The 27185-nt window shown below is 44.7% G+C and overlaps 1 protein-coding gene across 8 annotated transcripts in view; it reads left to right on the top strand.

The window, feature by feature from the left end:
* The window catches only part of MTA1 (metastasis associated 1), a 145776-nt gene that overhangs the window by 13962 nt on the left and 104629 nt on the right, over positions 1-27185 (top strand). For 4 of the 8 annotated variants that reach the window (XM_073356260.1, XM_073356259.1, XM_073356263.1 and 1 more), the window contains exons 1-2: positions 22360-22427; positions 22555-24202. In XM_073356260.1, coding sequence (XP_073212361.1) covers positions 23945-24202 — 258 coding nt within the window. In that variant the 5' untranslated portion in view covers positions 22360-22427; positions 22555-23944. Of the gene's footprint in view, positions 1-22359; positions 22428-22554; positions 24203-27185 lie in introns of those variants that run through there. The other 4 variants (XM_073356262.1, XM_073356261.1, XM_073356265.1 and 1 more) reach the window with 1 other exon arrangement.

Genomic DNA, 27185 nt, shown 5'->3' with positions numbered 1-27185 from the left:
ACTCCAGATTTTGTCGTCTGATTTAACTATTTTTCCCCTCTCCTGGGTATGTGTCTCATATCAAATGTCATCATGTGGGTTTACGCTATTGTAATTGCGAATAGAATTTGGCCTAAGATAATGCACATCTCCGCTACACTCCTGCCATGTTTAGTGTGCATAGGGAGCCACTACTCTTGCAGTACATAGTCTCTAACCGGGTGTTCTCTGCGTGTGTGTGATTATGTTTATAAAGACTGTATTTTAGGGTATTTGTATAAGGAAAGAGCCAAAACTAGGGGTATTCCTGTAGTCCATGACACTTCTTGACTTGTGAATGTTTCTGTTTGCATATTTAGCTTTCTTTTAAAGTAATGGAGGTTTTACGGGGTGGAGATATTGAATTTATTGTATATAATTATATATACACACTCATCCTAGTTTTACAGGTTTCAGAGATACTTCCTATACTTAAAATGGGGACTACTGCTACCTGCTGAAGTGAAGAAACAGATTGACAGAGCCAGAAGAGTACCCAGAAGTCACCTACTACAGGACAGGCCCAACAAAGAAAATAACAGAACGCCAGTAGCCGTCACCCTCAGCCCCAAACTAAAACCTCTCCAACGCATCATCAAGGATCTACAACCTATCCTGAAGGACGACCCATCACTCTCACAGATCTTGGGAGACAGGCCAGTCCTTGCTTACAGACAGCCCCCAACCTGAAGCAAATACTCACCAGCAACCACACAACAGAACCACTAACCCAGGAACCTATCCTTGCAACAAAGTCCGTTGCGAACTGTGCCCACATATCTCTTCAGGGGACACCATGATAGGGCCTAATCACATCAGCCACACTATCAGAGGCTCGTTCACCTGCACATCCACCAATGTGATATATGCCATCATGTGCCAGCAATGCCTCTCCGCCATGTACATTGGGCAAACTGGACAGTTTCTACATAAAAGAATAAATGGACACAAATCAGACATCAAGAATTATAACATTCAAAAACCAGTCGGAGAACACTTCAGTCTCTTTGGTCACTCGATTACAGACCTAAAAGTTACAATTCTTCAAAAAAAACCTTCAAAAACTGACTCCGAGAGACTGCTGCATTGGAATTAATTTGCAAACTGGATACAATTAACTTAGGCTTGAATAGAGAGTGGGAGTGGGTGGGTCATCACACAAAGTAAAACTATTCCCTCCACCCTCCCACCCCCACTGTTCCTCAGATGTTCTTGTCAACTGCTGGAAATGGCCCACCTTGATCATCACTACAAAAGGTCCCGTTCCTCCTCCCCCCCCCCCCCCCCCCCCCCGGCTGGGAATAGCTCATCTTAAGTGATCTTGAGATCTTAAGTGATCTCGTTAGAGTGTGTATGGTAACACCCATTGTTTCATGTTCTCTATGTATATGAATCTCCCCACTGTATTTTCCACTGAATGCATCCAATGAAGTGAGCTGTAGCTCACGAAAGCTCATGCTCAAATAAATTGGTTAGTCTCTAAGGTGCCACAAGTACTCCTTTTCTTTTTGCGGATACAGACTAACACGGCTGCTACTCTGAAAACTGCTAGAACTGATATTATTGCAGAACCAAAACTTATTCTAACTCTCTTTGTGTGTGTGCATGCACATAGAAGTCCTTAGCATCTAGGTGGTATGATAATGTTGCCTTACCTGGATTCCAGCAAGCAGAGTGTTGGCTTCCTGCATAGTCCTGTATGCTTGTGTAAGGTCTAAAGGTTGAAGGCTCATTGGGCTCTTCGAAGAAGTATGAGAAACTAAAAATGCCAATTCATTAATTGGAAGAAAAGGTATTTGTGAAAGTGTTGCATGTGCTGCATTTTGTTTATGTAAAATGGCTGCTGTTTCTCTTATAACTACTTGTCTATTCATGAAATTATATCTGAATTATTCTGTGTGGACACACACATTCTCGAGTAAGGCTATTCTAAGCTAAAAACTTTGATGCAAATTACACTGGCTTAAAGCTTGCTGCAGTTAGTATATCGCGTGTGCATGCTCAGTAGGCGTGCTTGTGTTGTTGCACAGTGCAGAGCACCATGAGTAGGTATCCGTGTGCAACTTGCCATCCAGCACACTGTCCTTTGGGAAGTTTTGACAGTTCAAGGTGGGGCAGAAATGAGCCAGGAAGGGGTGACTGGGAGCAAGGGTTCAAATTCCCAGAGTGCAGCTGTTTACATCACATAATGTCACCTATATTCCAAAATTTCTGGGCCTTTTTAAAAAAAAAAAAATCCCACAAACCTGCTCAGCCTTCGTTGCTGTTCACCATCTCTGACACAAAGCATGGCGCCTGCATGGCTCTGCACTAATTGTCGTAAGTGTTCCAAGCACAGGATGCACGATCCTCTGGTATTTGCAGAACTGTAAGAAGAATTGAATCAGCAAGGAACATGGTGATTTCTTTGAGGAGAGATTGCTGCGGGACATAGCGAGAACCAGTTCAAGGTTATTGGTGGGATTCACAGAGCAGCTGCAGATGGTGAAGTGCTGCTTCTGGGAAATGAGCACTCACTGGTGGGATTGCATCATAATGCAGGCTTGGTATGATGAGCAATGGCTGCAGAATCTTCCCCACCTCCTCTTCCTTTTTGTTCATGCTAGGGGTCTGTGATTCGGGCTTCTCGGCAGTATCCATGGTGGTCTTCAAGTTGGTAGCAGGGTTTCTAAAAAGTATGTCATGCAGTTCTTTGTGAAAGTGGCAGGTCTGAGGCTTGGCACCAGATTGACTGTTGGCATCCCTGGCCTTCTGATATGCCTTGAGCAGTTCCTTTGCTTTCACGTGGCACTACTACTGGTCCCTGTCATACCCCTTCTCCTGCATTCCCCGTGCAACCTGCTCTTACATGCCCACATTACTATGGGTGGTCCGTTGCTGTGTGTGCACAGCCTGTCCTCCGCACAAGCCCAGGAGATCCAACATCATCTGTCTACTTTAAGCAGGAGTGCGTTTGGAGTGTGTAGTCAGCATGGTCAGCTGGTCGGCTGCATGTAACAGTGGAGAGTTGCTAGGTGTGCTTGCCAAGCTGAAAAATTAGGAAAAGACCTTTCAAAAGTTCTCAAGGCTTAAAAGTGGGGATGGGCTTCTGGTCTCCATGATCTCTGGGCAGTGAAGTTCATAATTTTGACCAGAACCGTCTGTGTGGAGCTTTGTGGTACAGTGGCAGGAGGACTGTTAGGGTTGACACAAGTATGTTCACTCATGCTGCGTTGGCCTCAGTATATTGATTGTGGCTCAACACCCCTTGGGGAAGTGGTGTTACTGCATCGCTGTAATGGGGCACTTACATTGGTGGAAGACAAATTTAGGTGTAGACACATGCACGGCTAAGTCAATGCAAGGTGGCTCATGTTGACCTAACTTTGTAATGTAGACCAGGGCCTCAGAATGTCCACACACACAGTTAAGCCCTTACGTATTCCAAAACCTGGAGGTAGAAAACCGAGATTTCCTCCAGCAGCTTACAGCTGGTCTCTGGATTCTGAGGCTTCAGAACTCCAAGTGGAGTCTCTGTAAATTAACACAGTGGAGTGTGGGATGTTAAAGTCATTGGCAGAGGTGCTGCAACTTACGCAGCAGTAATAACATGCTGTGACTGAGTAGCAGCAACCCATACTGGAGCTAAGATATTGGATGGGGCAGACTGTACTAGTAATAGGGAATTTGTTAATGACCCAGAGGCATTCCCTGAGATGTTTGAATGACTGTCAGGAGACCACTGTTGTTTGTTGGCCTGATGGCAGCACCAGCAGGCATGTGGCACACATTTGACAACATCAGTGGAACCTGAGGTATCTGGTGATTAGTCGTACTACTTGTACCTGGTACTCATGGACCTCATCATTTGTGAGGTATTCATATACTACATACACTAATGAAAATACCTTCAACTGTCCTGTGAGGCAGGAAAATATTATTTAATTTCCATCTTCACAGCTGGATATCAGGCATAGAGAGGTTAAATGACTTGTCTAAGGTACCACCTGAAGTCTGGCAGAACTGGAACTGAACCCAGGTGTCAGGAGTCATGTTCCTGTGCCTTACCCACAAAACCCACCTCTGTGTGGCATGAGGATATCTTTGGTTGCTAAGCCAGTTCCATCACAATCCACAGTTGGAAAAAGACTTCTAAATTTGTCCAATACAGTTGTAGTAGGCACACCTAGTGTTCTTGTTTTTCACTCCTCAACATCCTTTAGAGCAGGGTTCGGCAACCTATGGCATGTGTGCCAAAGACGGCACGCGAGCCAATTTTTAATGCCATTAAAAATTCTGCCTGGCCCGCTGTTCTCCGCCCCCCGCTCTCTCTCTTTGCAGGGCAGACAAGCTTCCCTCTCCCCCCACCTCTTCCCCCAGCGTGCTGGGTTCCTGCTCCTCCTTCTCTCCCTCCCTCCCTGCAGCCGATCAGCTGACGGCCCTTGCTACAGAAGGGGAGAGGGAAAAGTGGAGCCGCAGTGCGCTCTCTGCTCCGGGGACCTTGGGGAAGGAGGTGGAATCGGCATATCCCCTCCAGCCCCCTGCTGTGAGCCACTCAGGGCAGGGGGATGGGAGCACCCCCACGACTCCAGCCCTCTGCCCTGAACCCTCCCACAACCCCAGCCCTGACTCCTGCACCCTCCTTACACATCCCCACCCCTACCCAGAGCACCAAATGTGAGCTCCTGCACGTGCGCGCGCACATAGACACACACACACACACACACTCCCACCTGCACCCCTCACACCAAATGGGAGCTGCCCAGGTAAGCGCTCCACACTCAAACCTCCTGCCCCAACCCTGAGCCCCCTCCCTCATTCTAGCTCCTGGCCAGACCCTGCACCCGAACCTTCAGCCTGCTCCTTCATCTCCAGCCCTGTGCTCAGCTCACTCCCACCCTCATTTCAGTGCAGAGAGAGAGGAAGAGAGTGGCTAGAACCAAGGAGAAGGTAGGTATCTACTCTATGTGGGCAGGGCTGGGACCCCAGACCGGCAGCAGGCTGAGCGGGGCCAGCAGCCAGGACCTTGGCTGGTAGGAGTTGGCGGACGGAACCCCAGACCGGCAGTGGGCTGAGCGGTAGTGGGCTCAACCACTCAGCCCACTGCTGGTCTGGGGTCCCAGCCACCGGCCCCGCTCAGCCCGCTGCTGGCCTGGGGTGAATGGCCCAGGCTGGCAGCGGGCTGAGCGGGCCAGCGGTGTAAGATCAGCATTTTAATTTAATTTTAAATGAAGCTTCTTAAACATTTTGAAAACAATAGTTATATAATATATAGACTTATAGAGAGAGACCTTCTAAAAAACGTTAAAATGTATTACTGGCATGCAAAACCTTAAATTAAAGTGAATAAATGAAGACTCGGCACACCACTTCTAAAAGGTTGCCAACCCCTGCTTTAGAGAGAGAAACCCATAAGCTTTGTGTGAATGTTCTGGAAATAAAATGTGAGTCTGAATACTCTTTAAGACCTTCAGAGCACTTCTGGTCCAAGCTAAGGCAGACACTGCAGTATCTACACTTCGTATACAAGCAGAGAGGAATAGAATCGCACCACTTTGTGTGGGGAGCCCTATGGAGTGGGACCCGGCAGTATCCCAGAGGACATTTCTTTTTTTGTTGTGTAGGCAGAAAACATAACCTGAGCTGGACTGTTAGGATGTGGTACCTTTTACTAGCCTCATGAAAAGTCTTTGGTTTAGGAGATGGTCGACCCAACCTTTTTTGAGTTGGGCATTCTGGAGATAGTTGCACTCATAATGTCTGGGTATTCGTAGTATTTTATAGCACCCCCCAAGGTGTGCTAGGTAGTTCACAGAAGACTTTGTAAATAGTGGTCCCTGGCCTGAAGTGTTTCTCATCTAAAATTCTGAAGTGACTGAAAGTGATGGTGAGGCAGTAGGGAGAGAGGGACAAGGGTTGGAGCAGTAGGCCCACATGGATATTGGGCATCTTAGCTGTGTAGTGTGCGTGAGGGTATATAGGTGAGTCAATAATTATGGCAATTGTAGAAGTATTTTCTGTGGACACTGAGCTTACTGGCATTCTGCTTACAGTACGAATAGACTACTCTGTCAGGGACAATTACTCTATCCCCTAGGGAAATTGATATATGCCTTCCCACAGTTACCTTCTGGCTACAAAAGTCTTGATCCAGCTTGTGGCCCAGATGTCAAAGTGAACAAACATTTTCTGTGTTCAGTTTTGTAAATGCGACTCACAATTAGCATCTTCAGGAGGGAGGGTGTTTTCTCTTGCTCTTTCTTTGTTGACAGTAGATTATTGGTTAGGATTCAGGTGCAGAGTGTGGGTAGTGAAGAGGAAAATCACATAGAAATCTCCAGCTGTGGTCCGATTGTTTTACCCCGGGGCAGCTATAAAGGTGGAGGGATGTAGAAGGTCCAGCTTACTTCTTTTGAAAATCGTTATCCACAGATTCTATAGTCAATGGAATATCTAGCAGAGATACCGCTAATTGCATTATGTATGCCTGTTAATTAGGTAGAAGAGGTACTTTCCAGAGAGAGACTTTTTACAGTAGACCTCTAATTAAAATAGAAACTAGACTTCAGTCATCTGGTTACAAATAGCTGTACAAATCAGCATGTAATATGCTTCATGCTTCTACTTACTTTTATAGAATATATTCTAAATAATGAAAACTAGAATAACTACAGAGAAATGTGAGAAGGAGGAGGTTTTGAGAAGATGACTGAGATGTTTAAGTTAACTAGTAATGTGGCAGTTGGATATTGATTAACATCAGAAGAAAATGAGAACTTAAATTCTTAAGATACTGTGGGCCTTTTATGTCTTGACTGTAGATTAAATGACCCATTGAGCCAATGTCAGGATGTTCTCTTCACCATCTTTTGCTGATGACTTCATTTCTAGTGTAGTCTTCCTAGAGTTCTGACATCCATGAACTAAAGGCTGGCCCACCTTACACAGTATCCATAAAAAGAAGGTGGTGTTACATCCAGTACCCCAAATTTTTATCAAAGATGGTCTTTGGGGTGAAAAGTCAATCAATCCATCAGCCTGCCTTATTCTTCAATGCCTTATTCCCAGAGAAGAGCAGGCTGTGGTACTTATATCGGTATATAAGCATCTGTAATTGTTACTTTTCCGCAGAGTAATACAGTTTATCTCAGCAGTTAACACAATTTCTCTCCCAAAAGATTTCAGTTATTGGGCAGACTGCATTATATAGACCAGAAATTTATTTATATTAGACAGACAGAATTCCAGAGTCTTGTGTGCTTAACTGAAACACTCATCCTTCTGTGGTCTCCAGACTGCAATGTTCCAGCCCAAACTATTCTATGTAGACTCATCACTCAGTATCTGAGTACCTTCCACTAGTGCATTAAGTGACCTGATAACAGCTGTCACGTGGTATTTGTTCTTTCATCCTCCCTCAGGGGGAAAGGTGTGGGCAGTGGAGTGGTTTTTGTTTTACTTTTTTTTAATATATGCACACACATGCTGTCCTCCATTTGCTGCTCTGTTTACCCATACTGTAGAAAGCTACATTGTGCCTGAGGAGGGAAGTTATCAATCAGTCTTCATCAGTCATTAGGTGCTCTCTTAGGTAACTTAAGACCAGGTCATTGAACATCTTGAAGACTGAATCCTTGAACTCTGACACAGAATTCTGCGAGAAGCCAGTGTAGAGAGTGGAGGACAGGTTTGATGTGTGTGAATCTGAGGAACTGTTGCAGATTGAGGTGTCTTTAGAGGAGGCTGTGACGTTGCACTCCATACGTTTTATGAAAATATGCTTATGAATGTGAATATAATGTAACTGGAATATGCTTTATGCAAAAGATCTCTTATAAGGTATCATAACAAATGTTATAACCTACTGAATATATTCCTCCTCTTTGTATGTATGTATGATTCTTGTCTGAAGCTAGAAATATGAAGTATAACTCTGAGGTCCAATTGTAATTATGCAAAGTGTGGGCCATTAATGGTGGCTTAGAATCTTGATGGCTTCCATTGACTAGGAAAATTGATTGTGCAAGCCTTCCTGTGTACCTGTGGGCCAGCCCATGGATAATGAAGAATGAGATCTCACAGGACATGTGACCATTTCACATGATACTGGAATCCATCTTAAATCTGGTACTTTTCCATTTAGAAGGGGGGGTGGGAACCCAGAGAGACACAAAATTCCTGCCTTGTGCCAAAGCAGGGGGTTGGACTAGATGACCTCGTGAAGTCCCTTCCAACCTTTTTTTTTTTTGGGGGGGGGGGGGGGAAGATAGCTCAGTGATTTGAGCATTGGTCTGCTAAACCCAGGGTTGTGAGTTCAGTCCTTGAGGGGGGCCATTTAGGGATCTGGGACCAAAAAAAAATTGGGCATTGGTTCTGCTTTGAGCAGGGAGTTGGAATAGATGATCTCCTGAGGTCCCTTCCAACTCTGATATTCTATGATTCTATAAAAGGGAATGGAACAGAACAAAGGAAAGCCAGTGATGAGAGAGCCCCTGTTTTCCACCTAAGATGTCTGCTGGAACTAACAAGGACTGTACCAGGGGAAAGGGGGGGAAAGGAGTCCAGGAGAGCTGGCTGTATTTCAAAGAATCCCTATTGAGGTTACAGGGATAAACCATCCCAATGTGTCGAAAGAATAGTAAATATGGCAGGCGACCAGCTTGGCTTAACAGTGAAATCCTTGCGGATCTTAAACATAAAAAAGAAGCTTACAAGAAGTGGAAGATTGGACAAATGACCAGGGAAGAGTATACAAATGCTGCTCGGGCATGTAGGAATGAAATCAGGAGGGCCAAATCGCACCTGGAGCTGCAGCTAGCAAGAGATGTTAAGAGTAACAAGAAGGGTTTCTTCAGGTATGTTGGCAACAAGAAGAAAGCCAAGGAAAGTGTGGGCCCCTTACTGAATAAGGGAGGCAACCTAATGACAGAGGATGTAGAAAAAGCTAATGTACTCAATGCTTTTTTTCCCTCTGTCTTCACGATCAAGGTCAGCTCCCCGACTGCTGCGCTGGGCAACACAGCATGGGGAGGAGGTGGCCAGCCCTCTGTGAAGAAAGAAGTGGTTCGGGACTATTTAGAAAAGCTGGACGTGCACAAATCCATGGGGCCGGATGCGTTGCATTTGAGAGTGCTAAAGGAGTTGGCGGCTGTGATTGCAGAGCCATTGGCCATTATCTTTGAAAACTCATGGCGATCGGGGGAAGTCCCGGATGACTGGAAAAAGGCTAATGTAGTGCTAATCTTTAAAAAAGGGAAGAAGGAGGATCCTGAGAACTAGGGGCCAGTCAGTCTCACCTCCGTCCCCGGAAAAATCATGGAGCAGGTCCTCAAGGAATCCATCCTGAAGCACTTACACGAGAGGAAAGTGGTCGGGAACAGTCAGCATGGATTCACCAAGGGAAGGCCATGCCTGACTAATCTAATTGCCTTCTATGATTACTGGCTCTGTGGATGAAGGGAAAGCAGTGGATGTATTGTTTCTTGACTTTAACAAAGCTTTTGACACTGTCTCTCACAGTATTCTTGTCAGTAAGTTAAAGAAGTATGGGCTGGATGAATGCACTACAAGGTGGGTAGAAAGTTGGCTAGATTGTCGGGCTCAACGGGTAGTGATCAATGGCTCCATATCTAGTTGGCAGCCGGTATCAAGTGGAGTGCCCCAAGGGTCGGTCCTGGGGCCGGTTTTGTTCAATATCTTCATAAATGATCTGGAGGATGGTGTGGATTGCACTCTCAGCAAATTTACCGATGATACTAAGCTAGGAGGAGTGGTAGATACAGTGGCAGGTAGGGATAGGATACAGAGGGACCTAGACAAATTGGAGGATTGAGCCAAAAGAAATCTGATGAACTTCAATAAGGATAAGTGCAGGGTCCTGCACTTAGGACGGAAGAATCCAATGCACCACTACAGACTAGGGACCGAAGGGCTAGGCAGCAGTTCTGTGGAAAAGGACCTAGGGGTGACAGTGGACGAGAAGCTGGATATGAGTCAACGGTGTGCCCTTGTTGCCAAGAAGGCCAATGGCCTTTTTGGGATGTATAGGGGCATAGCCAGCAGATCGAGGGACGTGATCGTTCCCCTCTATTCAACATTGGTGAGGCCTCATCTGGAGTACTGTGTCCAGTTTTGGGCCCCACACCACAAGAAGGATGTGGATAAATTGGAGAGAGTCCAGCGAAGGGCAACAAAAATGATTAGGGGTCTGGAACACATGACTTATGAGGAGAGGCTGAGGGAACTGGGATTATTTAGTCTGCAGAAGAAAAGAATGAGGGGGATTTGATAGCTGCTTTTAACTACCTGAGAGGTGGATCCAAAGAGGATGGTTCTAGACTATTCTCAGTGGTAGAAGATGACAGGACAAGGAGTAATGGTCTCAAGTTGCAGTGGGGGAGGTTTAGGTTGGATATTAGGAAAAACTTTTTCACTAGGAGGGTGGTGAAACACTGGAATGTGTTTCCGAGGGAGGTGGTAGAATCTCCTTCCTTAGAAGTTTTTAAGGTCAGGCTTGACAAAGCCCTGGCTGGGATGATTTAATTGGGGATTGGTCCTGCTTTGAGCAGGGGGTTGGACTAGATGACCTCTTGAGGTCCCTTCCAACCCTGATATTCTATGATTCTTTGAAAGGATTGGGCCCAGACTGGGAAGGAGTCTAGTCTGTGAAAGAAGCTTATTGGAACATCTCTGAGGGTGAGATTTTACCTGTAATCACTTTCTTAATGTATTAGGTTTAGACTTGTGTTATTTTGCTTGGTGACTTACTTTGTTCTGTTATCACTTGAAACCACTTAAATCCTTATACTTAATAACATCACTTTTGTTTATTAATTAGCCCAGAATAAGTGATTAATACCTCGGTCAGCAAACAGCTGTGCATATCTCTATCAGTGTTATAGAGGGTGGACAATTTGAGTTTACCCTGTATAAGCTTTATACAGAGTAAGATGGATTTATTTGGGGTTTGGATCCCATCGGGAACTGGGTGTCTGGGTGCTGGAATTAGGTGACCTTCTGAGCCGTTTTTGGTTAAAGTCTGCACTTTGGGTGTGTGTGGTAGGGGGCTTATTCCTTCACCCACTTACTTCCCTGGTCCTTCTCTCATGAACAGAGAGCAACAATACCCGAAGTCCAAAGGTGCAAACAATTCAAAGTTTATTGGGGCGAACTTCGAGCAAGCGTGATTCCAGTTTCCTTCTTTAGTGTCCCCCTTCCCAGCTCTGACACCACAGAGGCTTACCTGTGTCCCTGTTCCCATTTCCCCCTTTAGTTAAACATGGTTCCCATTTCCCCCACCCACTTCCTGATTGACTGCAGACCATATAGTAAAAGTTGAGTTCTGCTTAGCTATACCTTAACCAATCATTTTACTGAAATTTAACTGACCAATCCAAACATATTGTAACATGATTATTTAACCAATTATATCCCACCACCTTAAGTAGCTTACACCCAGCAAAATTAATTGTACAGCAGACAGAAACAATCACAGAACCAGACAGAGGTTATACAGACAAACAATAACAAAGTGGGAACTATAATTACAAAACAATACAGAAGTGAGGATTTCACATCCCAGCTATTGATAAGTGAGTTCTTGCCAGACAGGATGCTATCAAACTAAGTTTCCTTTTATGTTTTCTAGGCACTTCCCTTTCTCTGGAGGCGATAGGCACTATCAGGACAGGATTGTGTTCTTAACAGTCCAGTAGCACCATGTTTCAATGTGACTAGTTTGGAATGTGAGGATGTGACCGGTCGCTTCCCAGCTTATGGCTGCCTCTGTTGCTTAGCCTAAGAACAGGGCCTCAGACTGTCACAGTAAGAGAAGGCCCTTACACCGGCAGACAGTGGTTTTGATTCTTTCTTTTATACCTCTATAATTAGCCAAGTGATAAGAATACACCTAAATTCTTAGAGCATAGGCCTTTACAGACAGTCCTGAATATCTATATCCTAACAGTGTGGACCAGACCTGGATCTGTGTTGCAGCAGGCTAGCATGTCTGGCTCAACAAGGCAGGGTTCTGGAGTCCCAAGCTGGCAGGGAAAACGGGTTCAGAGGTAACTTCAGCATGTCAGGTGACAGTCCCAAGGGGGTCTCTGTGACCGAATTCATCACAGAGGTTTTGGAACAAATGGATAAACTAAACAGTAATAAGTCACCAAGACCAGATGATGTTCACCCAAGAGTTCTGAAGGCACTCAAATGTAAAATTGCAGAACTACTAACTGTAGTTTGTAACCTATTATTTAAATCAGCTTCTGTACCAAATAACTGGAGGATAGCTAATGTGACACCAATTTTTAAAAAGGGCTCTGGAGGTGATCCTGGCAGTTACAGGCCAATAAGCCTGAGTTCCGTACCGGGCAAACTGGTTGAAACTATAGTAAAAAAACAAATTTGTCAGACAGATAGATGAACATAATTTGTTGGGGAAGAGTCAACATGTTTTTTTAAAGGGAAATCATGCCTCACCAGTCTACTAGAATTCTCTGAGGGGGTCAACAAGCATGTGGACAAGGGGGATCCAGTGGATATAGTGTACTTAGATTTTCAGAAAGGCTTTGACAAGGTCCCTCACCAAAGGCCCTTAAGCAAAGTAAGCTGTCATTGGATGAAGAGGGAAGGTCCTCTCGTGGATTGGTAACTGGTTAGAAGATAGGAAACAAAGGGTAGGAATAAATGGTAAGTTTTCAGAATGGAGAGCGGTAAATAGTGGTGTCCCCCAGGGGTCTGTACTGGGACCAGTCCTATTCAACATATTCATAAATGATCTGGAAAAAGGGGTAAACAGTGAGGCGACAAAATTTGCAGATGATACAAAACTACTTAAGATAGTTAAGTCTCAAGCAGACTGCAAAGAGCTACAAAAGGATTTCACAAAACTAGGCGACTGGGCAACAAAATGGCAGATGAAATTCAATGTTGATGAATGCAAAGTAATGCACATTGAAAAACATAATCCCAGCTATACATATAAAATGATGGGATCCTTTTTAAACTCAGGTGCCCTGATTAGCCAGCCTGCCCTAACTGATTCTAGCAACTCCTTAATTGGCTCCAGGTGTCCTAATTAGCCTGCCTGCCTGAATTTGTTCCAGCAAGTTCCTTCTTGTTCTGGAACTGCCCCTGTTACCTTGCCCAGGGAAAATGGACCTGCTTAATCTGGGACTTCTAACACTCTCCTGTAGCTATCTGGCCTGACCCTGTCACGGCTCAAAATATTTAATAATGGACTCTTCAATCCAGGAGAGACTGATATAACATGCTCCCATGGCTGGAAGTTGAAGCCAGACAAAATTCAGACTGGAAAGAAGGTGTACCTATTTAACCGTGAGAGTATTATCCACTGGAAAAATTTACCAAGGGTCGTGGTGGATTCTCCATCTCTGGCCATTTTAAAATCCTGATTGGCTGCCTTCTAAAAAATCTGCTCTAGGAGTTATTGTGGGGCAGTTCCCTGGCTTGTGTTGTACAGGAGGTCAGACTAGAAGGGGCTGAGAAACAAGCTCTGTACTAGTGCTTCGTCCCCTCAATCCCCCTTTGTCAGACCAACTGATATTTTCCCAACTGTATCAGAACCTTTAGGCTCCCCATGTTCCATTGTCCATTTGTGAGCTTTAGCCCCTAGCTACAGATACAGTTTTCTGAAAATGATGACAGTTGGGCAGGTGGTGGTAAGGAAATATTGCACCCCTTTGTGCAAATTTTGGTGAGGAAACCTACAATAGTTTTAGTAATCCTATAGCATTAAAGTTGTGGGAGATGAGTTATTGATGTGACCAGTTTAGTTTAGTTTTCAAACTTTTCTTTTTCTTTGTCAACCCCCTTTTCCTCCCAGTGTTCTGGAAGATGCATATAATTGATGGATAATGTGGAAAAGGAACTTTGTTTCCTAATCTCTCTCAATTCCTGAGAGAGGCTATGGGAACTAATCACATTATGTATGGGTAGTTTCTGATTCACCAGTGAGGGTAACTCATCTTTACAAGAGTCCCCCACCCTCTAAAGCACCATTTTAAGAGAGAACTCACTGAATTTTATGATGAGTTCACTGAAGTGTCTCTTTGTCAGAATATTTGTACTCTAGTTGGAATCTTAAGAGCTATTGAGAGAATGCGAATGCTGTTCCACCCTCTGCTCTTTGGACTTTTTTTTACTTGATTTGTAGCGCACATTCTAATAATTAATAAAAAAAAAGGCTAAAATAATATAAATATTTCCAACTAGCTTCAGTAATGTGAACTGGATAACAATTATCTTCACCTATTTAACCTGTGGTGGGCTGCTTAATGTGTGTGAGGCTGATTTGAAACATGTATGGTGAGTGTTCGGTGTGTATATAAATTAAAGTTGAAGTATAAGACCTATTGGCAAATAAAAGCTTTATGGTATCACTAATGTTTTGGTGCAATGGTTTAAACATACCCCCAGTGAGTATTTCATTGCAGAGAGTTTGCTACTGTTGATGCTTGGTGGCTGTCCACCACCTACCTTTCTGTAGCCACTCAAAAGGTCACACCTACCTATCTATAGTCTGTTAGTGTGGGTGATGCTGAGATTTGGTTACAGATACTTATAATGGACTTGTAAATTGTGCTGTACTGTTCACTTCAAATCTAGTTTGTTGGGGTTAAAAAAGAAACAAACTAGAAATCCTGCATCTGGTATATTTGCCACCATAAATTGTAAGTGGCTGCTTTACGCTAGCTTTTGACAAGCCTATAATCTCTAATGATAAAACTGTTTTATTTACCCATGCCAGATTTTGTAATAAGATCTTGTATTAGATGCACATTATTAAAATTTTTCAATTAAGGTTGTCATTTTATTTTACATTCTATTGTTTGAGAAATAGTATGCAAAATGTAATTGAAGGTTTGTAATACCTACTTATACAGGGGTGGAGTTAAGGTTGTGTGTTCAGATGAAAACTTTGACGTTTATTTACTTTTGGGTTCTCAGATTTTCAATCTTACAGTTCATGAATGTAATTTCTTTGCACTTAGACCCAAATCCTCAGCCTCAAACTGAAAGTCTAACGTGTACCATATTAATTCTCTAAAGCCCTTTTAATCCAGAGAATTAAAGGTTTGTCAGTTTACAGCCCAGGGAGGAGATGATGCTGAGTGGCCTGAAGGTGTCCACTACGAAGGGAAAAGTGATGATGGCGTGGAAGAGGTGAACCTCTCCATGACCCTTGGGCATATGCAGCGACAGCAGATCAAGGAGCTGTGCGCTAGCTACGCGCCAACATTCTCAGCCACCCCAGGACTGACTGAACAGGCATACCACTCCATTGACGCAGGTAATGCTCGCCCAATTAGAGCCCAACCTTACCGGGTGTCTCCTCAAGCTAAAACTGCTATAGAATGGGAGATCCAGGATATGCTACAGATGGGTGTAATCCGCCCCTCTGGCAGTGCATGGGCATCTCCAGTGGTTCTAGTTCCCAAACCAGATGGGGTGATACGTTTTTGTGTGGACTGCTGTAAGCTAAATGCTGTAACTCACCCAAACAACTATCCAATGCCACGCACAGATGAACTATTAGAGAAACTGGGACGGGCCCAGTTCATCTCTACCTTGGACTTAACCAAGGGGTACTGGCAGGTACCGCTAGATGAATCCGCCAAGGAAAGGTCAGCCTTCACCACACATGTCGGGCTGTATGAATTTAATGCGCTTTTGGGCTGCGGAACGCATCCACCACCTTCCAAAAACTTATAGATGGTCTCCTAGCGGGATTGGGAGAATATGCGGTTGCCTACCTTGACGATGTGGCCATATTTTTGGATTCCTGGGCAGAACACCTGGAACATCTACAAAAAGTCTTCGAGCGCATAAGAGAGGCAGGACTAACTGTTAAGGCTAAGAAATGTCAAATAGGCCTAAACAGAGTGACTTATCTTGGACACCAGGTGGGTGAAGGAATTATCAGCCCCCTACAGGCCAAAGTGGATGCTATCCAAAAGTGGCCTGTCCCAAAGTCAAAGAAACAGGTCCAATCCTTCTTAGGCTTGGCCGGATATTACAGGCGATTTGTACTGCAATACAGCCAAATCGCCGCCCCACTGACAGACCTAACCAAAAAGAAACAGCCAAATGCCATTCAGTGGACCGAAGAGTGTCAGAAGGCCTTTAACCAGCTTAAAGCGACACTCATGTCTGACCCTGTGCTGAGGGCCCCAGACTTTGACAAACCATTCCTAGTAACCACAGGTGCGTCCGAGCGTGGTGTGGGAGCAGTTTTAATGCAGGAAGGACCGGATCAAGAATTCCATCCTGTCATGTTTCTTAGCAAGAAGCTGTCTGAGAGGGAAAGCAACTGGTCAATCAGTGAAAAGGAATGTTACACCATTGTTTACACTCTGGAAAAGCTACACCCATATGTTTGGGGACGGCGTTTCCACCTGCAAATTGACCATGCTGCGCTACAGTGGCTTCATATCGCCAAGGGAAATAACAAAAAACTTCTTCAGTGGCGTTTAGCTCTCCAAGATTTTGATTTCGACATACAACACATTTCAGGAGCTTCTAACAAAGTGGCCGATGCATTCTCCTGTGAAAGTTTCCCAGAATCAACTGGTTAAAATCGATGTGGAAAATATTGTTAGTCTTTATACAGTTAGTAGTATATTTAGAGGTGCATGTCATAGAATCATAGAATATCAGGGTTGGAAGGGACCCCAGAAGGTCATCTAGTCCAACCCCCTGCTTGAAGCAGGACCAATTCCCAGTTAAATCATCCCAGCCAGGGCTTTGTCAAGCCTGACCTTAAAAACCTCTAAGGAAGGAGATTCTACCACCTCCCTAGGTAACGCATTCCAGTGTTTCACCACTCTCTTAGTGAAAAAGTTTTTCCTAATATCCAATCTAAACCTCCCCCACTGCAACTTGAGACCGTTACTCCTCGTTCTGTCATCTGCTACCATTGAGAACAGCCTAGAGCCATCCTCTTTGGAACCCCCTTTCAGGTAGTTGAAAGCAGCTATCAAATCCCCCCTCATTCTTCTCTTCTGCAGGCTAAACAATCCCAGCTCCCTCAGCCTCTCCTCATAACTCATGTGTTCCAGTCCCCTAATCATTTTTGTTGCCCTTAGCTGGACTCTCTCCAATTTATCCACATCCTTCTTGAAGTGTGGGGCCCAAAACTGGACACAGTACTCCAGATGAGGCCTCACCAATGTCGAATAGAGGGGAACGATCACGTCCCTCGATCTGCTCGCTATGCCCCTACTTATACATCCCAAAATGCCATTGGCCTTCTTGGCAACAAGGGCACACTGCTGACTCATATCCAGCTTCTCGTCCACTGTCACCCCTAGGTCCTTTTCCGCAGAACTGCTGCCTAGCCATTCGGTCCCTAGTCTGTAGCTGTGCATTGGGTTCTTCCGTCCTAAGTGCAGGACCCTGCACTTATCCTTATTGAACCTCATCAGATTTCTTTTGGCCCAATCCTCCAATTTGTCTAGGTCTTTCTGTATCCTATCCCTCCCCTCCAGCGTATCTACCACTCCTCCCAGTTTAGTATCATCCGCAAATTTGCTGAGAGTGCAATCCACACCATCCTCCAGATCATTTATGAAGATATTGAACAAAACCGGCCCCAGGACCGACCCTTGGGGTACTCCACTTGATACCGGCTGCCAACTAGATATGGAGCCATTGATCACTACCCGTTGAGCCCGACAATCTAGTCAGCTTTCTACCCACCTTGTAGTGCATTCATCCAGCCCATTCTTCCTTAACTTGCTGACAAGAATACTATGGGAGACCATGTCAAAAGCTTTGCTAAAGTCAAGAAACAATACATCCACTGCTTTCCCTTCATCCACAGAACCAGTAATCTCATCATAAAAGGCGATTAGATTAGTCAGGCATGACCTTCCCTTGGTGAATCCATGCTGGCTGTTCCTGATCACTTTCCTCTCATGCAAGTGCTTCAGGATTGATTCTTTGAGGACCTGCTCCATGATTTTTCCAGGGACTGAAGTGAGGCTGACTGGCCTGTAGTTCCCAGGATCCTCCTTCTTCCCTTTTTTAAAGATTGGCACTACATTAGCCTTTTTCCAGTCATCCGGGACTTCCCCGGTTCGCCACGAGTTTTCAAAGATAATGGCCAATGGCTCTTATCTTATCAATGTGTCTTATTAACTGTTTTTTCCTGGAGCTCGAGGAAGAAATTACAGCCAGTGTTCCACCCTGTCTGTGATTTGGGGGGTCGTGTCATAAATATAAAGGCGAGGGTAACCACCTTTTTGTATACAGTGCTATAAAATTCCTCCTGGCAGAGGCAAAACCCTTTCACCTGTAAAGGGTTAAGAAGCTAAGATAATATCGCTTGCACCTGACCCAAAATGACCAATAAGGGAACAAAATACTTTCAAATCTGGAGGGCTGGGGGAACAAAGGGTTCACATCACATCTGTCTGTGTGATGCTTTTGCTGGGAACAGATCAGGAATGCAGCCTTCCAACTTCTGTAAAGTTAGTAAGTAATCTAGGTAGAAAATGCGTTAGATTGTGTTCTGTTTTTTTGGCTTCTGAAATTTGCTGTTCTGGAGGGAATATGTATTTCTATTTTGTGTCTTTTTGTAACTTAAGGTTTTGCATAGAGGGATTCTCTATGTCTTGAATCTGATTACCCTGTAAAGTATTTACCATCCTGATTTTACAGAGCTGATTCTTTTACCTTTTCTTTAAATAAAATTATTCTTTTAAGAACCTGATTGCTTTTTCATTGTTCTTAAGATCCAAGGGTTTGGGTCTGTGTTCACCTGTACTAATTGGTGAGGATATTATTATCAAGCCTTCCCCAGGAAAGGGGGTATAGGGCTTGGGGGGATATTTTGGGGGAAGATGTCTCCAAGTGGGCTCTTTCCCTGTTCTTTGTTTAAATCGCTTGTTGGTGGCAGCGTACCAGGTTTTTAACCTAAGCTGGTTCCCAAGGCAAGAAAGAAATCTGTGCCTTGGGGAAGTTTTAACCTAAGCTGGTAAGAATAAGCTTCAGGAGTCTTTCATGCAGGTCCCCACATCTGTACCCTAGAGTTCAGAGTGGGGAAGGAACCTTGACACATGATTTGAGTATTTTAGTAACTCAGCCAGAGATTAGGGGTTTAGGAGTGGATGAGGTTCTGTGGCCTGCAATGTGCAGGAGGTCAGACTAGATGATCACGATGGTCCGTTCTGACTTTCAAGTCTGAATCTATGAGAGCTGTGTGGCAGATACACACTCAGGTACATCGCCCACCACCACTCAGTGCATGCCCCCTCATAAGAAAATTCACTAGTTCTGCTGTGGGGGTGGTTTCCTCTAATTTAGTTATTGTTCCATTAATTCTTAATGTTTGTAAAGTGCTAAATATTGTTACTCCTTCAGACTGCCTGTTCTAGAATTTGTCACAGTGATTTTAACCCTTCGCTCCTACTTCATGTAATGTACCGGGCTGGTGTTTTCTTGTGATTAAAAAATGACACTTTGGGGTTCAGATAATACAGATAAGATTCAAACATTGGATCCTTTTCCAAACCAAATACAAATTCCAGACCTTTGAGGTTTGTCCATTGCTAACTCTTTAAATTTTGCATCTATTCAGAGTTTAAGAGGAAGTGGCTGTTGCAGAGTTAGGAAGAGGGTTCAGTCCTTGGTCCTTCATGCCAAGATAATGGTAGCCAACCTAAGGAGCTGGAGATACTCTTTCTGATTTCATGGAGTGCTGTTAGTGTAGTGTCCTTACACTTTATGATTTTTAATCATTTATGCAACACGAAGTATGTGTGTGTTGTGATAGTTGAGCCTTCCCACGCAACATTGTAACTCTTGTCATCACATAAATGCAACTCTGCATTGTCAAGGTGTCCTGCCCACATTTTGTATCTCTGTAACTTTACGTGAAAGATTAGACCCTGTTTTTTTATTCTTAGTACTCTGGTGCATGCTTGCTGACTTCATTGGGGATGCACTGGTACACCGACTACAGAATACCACACTCTTGTCTAGCTGTTGAGAGGGGGTCCAGTCAACTCTGATTTATTAGCTCTGCACTCCCTACTGTTCTCCAGCACCTGTTGGTTGACAAGTGAATTGTTGCACTTATCAGTGCTCCATTTGCTCAGTTACACAACTTGCAGACCTGTGGACTCCAACATGCAGTGCCCTAAAAAGGCTATATAATCAGCGGTTGAGTATCATTACTATGGGCAGTTAGACAGGAATGTTGTGGGACCAGGGTTCAGTTCAGTGAAGCCTGAGCATACTCTCCTATTCTTTTCTACCCTTGCTCCCATTGAATTCAGCCTGGATTACTCTTGCAGCAGGGAATTTCATCATATCATGGGTGTCTCACTCCAGAGGCAGAGAACCTCTGTTCTGTTCCTGTCCCCTTGAACAAGAGGGAAAAGAGAAGAATCTCTGGTATTACAGACCATTTTTATGAGAATTTAATATGGGGGCCAAAGTCGGGCTTATAATTGAAAACACTTCTCACCTCTAACTATGAAAGTGCCTTTGCCTCAACAAACATATAACCATGGCAGGTCCTGCCAGTGTGCTCAGGGCTGAGTAAGACATGATTCCTGCCCTGAGGGGTTGTTGAGTTTAAAATCTAAATACAAGTGAGACACAACTTCCTTTTGGATCGCCCCCCCATCTTCAATTTAGTAGATTATGATATCAAGAGCTACTTTAGTTGGACCTGGACAAGAAATCCATTAATGTTCAATAGACAGGGGGCCAGTATCACAGGATGGCTGGCCTTTTAAGGGGAGTTTGGCCCAACCCCATCTCTGACTAATCACTGTCTCCCACAGAGGCTAGGGATCGTAATAGGTGGAAGATTACCTAGTCCTCATAAAAATGAGCAAGAGCTCAGTTGCTAAGGAAAAATGCAGGGAGGTAGTCTCTAGGTGGAGGAAAAGAACCCAATTTATAGGAGACTCTCTAAGGCAGAGGGCCTGAGTAGTGTAATCCTGTGGGGAGCAGACTCTGAAGGAGAAGGGAGCAGACAGTCTCACCTTGAGTCCAAGGCAGACAGCTTGTGGAGTGTAATGCTGTAGGAATTAGATAGGTCCGTGAGGAGACCAAGTCAGGGAAAAGAGCATGACTGAGATGAACATGTGCTGTGTGGTTTTATTTTGAAGAAATAAAATCAACACCCTGAAAAAATGGGGACTAGAATCCTAAAGCTGGTGAGTGTTCTTTGGTGTGTGGGCTGATGAGAGAGCTCACTGTCTTACAGGCCCTTAAAGTATATCTAAACTTAAAGTAGGAGCATATAACAATTAAGTATATTTGATTGTATCCCATTCCCCCATCTTTTATATATTTTGTCTTAAATTACAAGGTCTTCGAGACAGTCCGTGTCTTGAACTCTCTAAATGTACAGTGTCGAGAAGTTTTGCCTCAGGGACAGATCACTGGACTGGGACAAAGGAGACCTGTGCTCTGTTCCCAGCTCTGCCACTGGCCCACTGTCTGACCTTGGTCAGGTCACGGTCTCATTCCGTGCCTCAGTTTCCCTATCTGTAAAATGGAGATAATACTAACCTCCTTTAATCAGTGATTTGAATCTACTGAGGAAAAGTGCTTTATAAGAGCTGGATATTATTACTCGATCTCAGAGTTAGGCGTTCCCATGCCGCCCTCCCATGGGGGATTAATATTAAGTCATATGCATGGTGATAGCACTTTTACTGACCTGGCTTACATTTATGGGGTTTACAGAAGAAACAAATTTTGGTGAGAGATTAGGAAGGGAGAGGGTGTCTGTGGATAAAGAGGCAGTTTCAGACATAGAAATAAAGGTAAATAAGAATCAGATAAAGAGAACAAGAGAGAAATGAGGCATTATTCATAGGTGGAGCAAATGGGAGAGAAGATGAGACAGGCTGGGGGACAGAATTAAACCAAGTCTTGAAGACAAGGACAAGAAGCTAGAACTTGATATGGAAGGAGAGAGGAGGCAAGTAAAGGGACTTGTAGGTGGGGACATGGTCTATCACAGGGAGATATCTTAAACATTGCTTTCTGAATGCACAGGTGGCAAGAGAATTTCTTATGTAACTTACCCCATTTTGAGGGTGGGATTTTACAGCCTTCAAATGTCATCATTGCTGGTTTCTTATATTAAATGTTATGTGAAGTTAGACTGGATTATGATTATGCATCTCTTCACATCCTGTATAATCTTCAGTTACTGGATTTAGATGGGTCACTGGAATTGTGCTTGCTGCTAAAATGAAAGTAGTGCAGTGTCATTTTGTCATTTGGGGTTTTTTAAGCAATGCCATTTCAAGTGTTTATACTTTGAAGCAAAACATACTTCTTAACTTTTGTTTTCCTTCTGTATTTTTTCAGATTATGTCTACTTTGAAAATTCTTCAAGTAACCCTTACTTGATACGAAGAATAGAAGAACTCAATAAGGTAATGCAGTGCTAATGTTTTTTCCCAGGTGTCTGAAACTGTTGACTGTATTTTCTGATGTTGTTTGATTTGAAAATAACTTAATCTACTTTTACCTCCCTTTTTATCCGTTTGAAATAATTTGCAGTATTTTTTTTAAGCTGCTAGCAACTACAAAATATTATACCACCTGATCATTGCCTGGAGTATCTGGGGGCAGTCACTCATTCAAGAAGTGCTTCGTCATGTGCTGTCTGCAAAGGCCAGAGAACACCAACTAAAAGTTATCCTGATGGTGACCCTACCCTCCCACCTTGGCCTATCAGACAAGGTTTAGTCTGCAGTTCTTAAACTCTTGGTGCTGTGATTGTTTGATCCGAAGATGAAATATTAGTTGGCCTGGAGAGAGGATGAAGAGCCTTATGGTTTGAACTCCCTAGGAGCCTCTCTTATGAGGAAGAAGTAGACCAGATCCTCAAGTCAACCAGCTGAAATCTTTCTCTTCTCATGGTCCCTGGAGCTGGTGTATTGTTTTAGTGTTCTTAGTCCTCAGAACACTCTTCTTGCTTGGAGATGAAAAAGTAGCATGATAGGCACTGCCATTCCAGTAGAACAAATGAAAGGTTGTAAGGGGGCCGGGGAAAGGAATCTGAATCCTTTGGTACTGAGGATGAATTTCAGCACAGAGATCCTATTCTGAAGCCCTCGACTGCTGTCCCTACTATACAGTGTCATTTTAGATTTAACTCCGAGTAAAGTCTCCTGTGGAGGAAGTTTGTGTCCCCTCCATGGTGGACACAGTGATAACCTCCTCAGTATGTGCTAAATGTGGTTATCAAAGGCCTTGTCTACACTGTCAAATTTCTGCGCAGTAAAGCAGCTTTCTGCATTGTAACTCCCGAGGTGTACGCACCGCCGAGCCACTTAGAGCACAGAAACTGTACAGTTGCAGCGCTGTAAAAAACCACCCTGATGAGAGACGTAGAGCTTTCTGCGCTGGGGCTACAGTGCTGCGGTGCCAGTGTAGACACCCTGATTGATTACAGCGCTGCAATTGGCCTCTGGGAGGTGTCCCACAATGCCTCTTCTTGCCTCTCTGGTCATCAGTTTGAACTCTACTGCCCTGCTCTCAGGTGACCAACTGTGAGCCCCACGCCTTAAATTCCTTGGGAATTTTGAAAGTCCCCTTCCTGTTTGCTTGGTGATGCATGCAGTGGTCTCAGCATATCTTTCCCGATGATCATGCCTGCTCCACGCACCAGGCTTGGAGCAAAGCTGAGCTGCTATACCTCATCAGCATTTGGGGAGAGGAGCCTGTCCAGTCGCAGCTGCTCTCCAACCCCAGCCACGCTCCAGCCATGGGAATTATGACACCTATGGACAGATTTCACAATGTATGACAGAAAGGGACCATGACTGGGACACACTGCAGTGCAGGGTCAAAGTGAAGGAGCTGCGGAAGGACTACCATGAGGCGCGGGAGGCAAATCACCACTCCAGTGCTGCACCCATGAGCTGCCAGTTCTACAAAGAGCTTGATGCGATACTCTGTGACCCCCACCTCCGCTCCGAAGGCCACTATGGATGCTTTGGTGGCTTGTGTGCTAGTCGAGAGTGGACTGAGCCAGGAGAAGGAAATTTGGATGAAGATGTGGAGCAGGAGGGGGACCCAGAGGCAGGGAGAAACTCTGAGGTCAGATATGCATGCAGTCAGAAGCTCTTCTCTACCCCAGGGGAGGCTAGCCAGTCACAGCGGTCAGAGCTTGGTGAAGCGCAAACAGGAGAGGAGGCCCCTGGTAAGTTGCTTTGATTTTTAGGAATCGCTGAAGCAAGGAGTGGGGAAGGAGGGTTGCAGAAAGCAGGCTTGTCTGTATGATGCATGTACCACCACATGCCTAGTCTGAGCAGCGGAACAGGGTATTGATTGACTTCCTCACTTCACGGGAATCTGCCTCAAATCTCCATGAAACTCTCATGGAGATAGTAGCAATCCACTGCCGCAGGTTCTTTGGCAGAGCTGCTTTGTTTCTTGCCCCATTAAAGTTAACTTTCCCACACCATTCTGCTGTCATAGAATCATAGAATATCAGGGTTGGAAGGGACCTCAGGAAGTCATCTAGTCCAACCCCCTGCTCAAAGCAGGACCAATCTCCAACTAAATCATCCCAGCCAGGGCTTTGTCAAGCCTGACCTTAAAATTCCTAAGGAAGGAGATTCCACCACCTCCCTAGGTAACGCATTCCAGTGTTTCACCACCCTCCTAGTGAAAAAGTTTTTCCTAATATCCAACCTCAACCTCCCCCACTGTCACGGGAGGGTGCAGAGTGGGGGACCATTGCTGCACAAAGGAAAGCCACATAAGGGCCAGGGTGGAAGCCGTAGTCTTGGAGAAGACCCTCCCTTGATGCCCTGCTCACACTCAGCAGCAAGATTTCCTCCATAATGATCACAGCCTGTGGAAAATGTGGGGCAGTAATGATTATAAGGCCCCCCATACAGTGCTCGCTCTCCCTAAGAGCCACATGCCCAGTGTACAGCAGGGTCCTGGAATACTGATTTGCCCCTGCGGTTACTCACCATTTTGGGGGTCTTGTGGCTCATGTATGCTTGCCTGGGGTGAGCCAGTTAGTGACAGGTATGTGAATAGTGGCTGTGTTTTAAATCACTGAATCAGTGGTCTGTGTGTTGCAAACAATACTCCTGTAAAATGCTGCATTTTTGGCTTCACAGATATGACCTTAGGAGCCCAGCCTCCCTCCTTGTTGTTGCCGGCTGAATGGCTGTGCAGAATTAGAAAGTGGCCACGAAGAACTAAAGAGGACTTTCTGCGTGATGTCATGATACACTCCGTGGCCAAAAAATATAAATTGAAGGAGTGGCGGGACAGTGAGAAGAGGGACTGAATGGAGAACATGGTGTGTCAGAATGAAGCCCTGGAGTGGCTCCAGGTGCTACTAGCACTGCAAACCCAGCAGCTCTGCACCCGCCCTCCCCTGCAGCTGCTGTCACGAAACTCTTTCCATACGTCCCGCAGACACCGCCAACACGCTCTTATCAACCTCCTGGCTCCAGTCTGTACCTATGGCATTCCAGTCTTCCCCATTACAGTCCAGCACTGCGGACTCCCAGTACCCACTGCACTCGACACCCATCCCTCTGCAGTTTAGCCCTGCTGAAGTACAATACCTGCCGTACTGTCCTCCAAAGGAGAAGGCTAGATATAATACCTGGACATATACAAATCTTTAACTGTCCTGGGACCCCACCTCCTCCTGGGACCCTCCCTTCCCCCATCCCCCTCAGTGCTGATGGTTTTTTTGTTCCTTTTTGTTTTATTGTGTCTCTTCTCCACTTGTTTTTTAATAAAAGAATTGTTTTGGTTTGAAAGCAATCTTTATTCCGTTAATTGAAAACAAACAGAGCCCTGTAAAGCAACAGGCAATTTTCTTAAACCTTCATAGTGCATCGTCTGCACCAATCACAATCCCGTCCTAGCATTACAAGCACTTCACTCCTGAGCATAGCAACAAATAATAGTGACTTTCAGCTTCAAATTGCTGCCTCAAAGCATCCCTGATTCTTGTGGCCCCATGCTGTGCCCCTCTAATTGCCTTGGTCTCTGGCTGTTCAAATTCAGCCTCCAGATGCTAAGCCCCTCCAGATGCTAAGCCCCACCAGTCCAGCCCTGAGTGAAACTTTCACCCTTCCCTTCATAAGTATTATGGAGCGTAAAGCACGAGGCTATAAGCATAGGAATATTGTCATCGGCCAGGTCCAGCCTCCCATATAGGCAGCACCAGCGGGCCTTTAAACGGCCAAAAGCACACTCAACAGTCATTCTGCACTTGCTCAGTCTGTTGTTGAACTGCTTCTTGCATGTCAAGGTGTCCTGTATATGGCTTCATAAGCCACGTCATTATGGGGTAGGCAAGGTCTCCCAGGATCACAGTGGGCATTTCTACTTCCCCTACAGTGATCTTCTGGTCTGGAAAGAAAGTCCCTGCTTGCAGCTTCTGAACAGGCCAGAAACACTCCTATGAACACTTCTAGTTCTTAGGAAAGTAAATGGCTCCAGACCAAGTGTGGTATTTGGACCTATTGGCAGTTTCATGGGAACCTTTCTCCCAGTCTTACAAAGAGGGTCAAATACTCAACCCAGATCTAGAAATCTGCCATTTTGTGTCTTGGTTTATGGGTCCTCACATTTTCAGAATAATCCAGAACTGTTAAATATTTGAGATAAACTTGGTCAAAGTCTTCAAGCCTTGCACCTGAGACCACTGTGCCTCTGATTGGAAACGTTTGTATGTGTGCACATAAGTGTTGCCTGATGTTTCTAATTCTAGATCATTTGATAAAATTAAAGATCTTGATCGTTGTCCTTCCACCATTGAGGTTTTAATAGCGACCTTATATATTGGACTTTTATTTCCTTGTGCATGGAATGTCACTCCTCATTCATCTTTGGTTTTCTGGGTGGGCTTTTACATCTCTGTTCCCCAAACTGCCAGTCTAAGCAACGTTGAGATTTAAATCTAGATCTTGCAGAACTCATCAGTGCACTGCTCTGGGATGCTGTAATTTTTTTGTTTTCATCATTCAGGCATTTTGGGGAGAAAAGTCTACAAGAGAATTCAGATCTGCTCAGAGTTCATGCAAATAGATAAAACTATGCGAGCAAGCCTATTTATTACGAACAGAAATACACAGTCCGCTCAAAAATTGTTAGGTTGATTACCTTATTTTAAGAAAAATGAGTCAAAAAATACAAAAGCTCAC

The sequence above is a fragment of the Lepidochelys kempii genome, chromosome 8 (genome assembly GCF_965140265.1).
Source record: "Lepidochelys kempii isolate rLepKem1 chromosome 8, rLepKem1.hap2, whole genome shotgun sequence".
NCBI classification, from domain to species: Eukaryota; Metazoa; Chordata; order Testudines; family Cheloniidae; genus Lepidochelys; species Lepidochelys kempii.
Note: the sequence above shows the minus strand (reverse complement) of the source record. Positions and strands in the feature narration are given on the sequence as shown.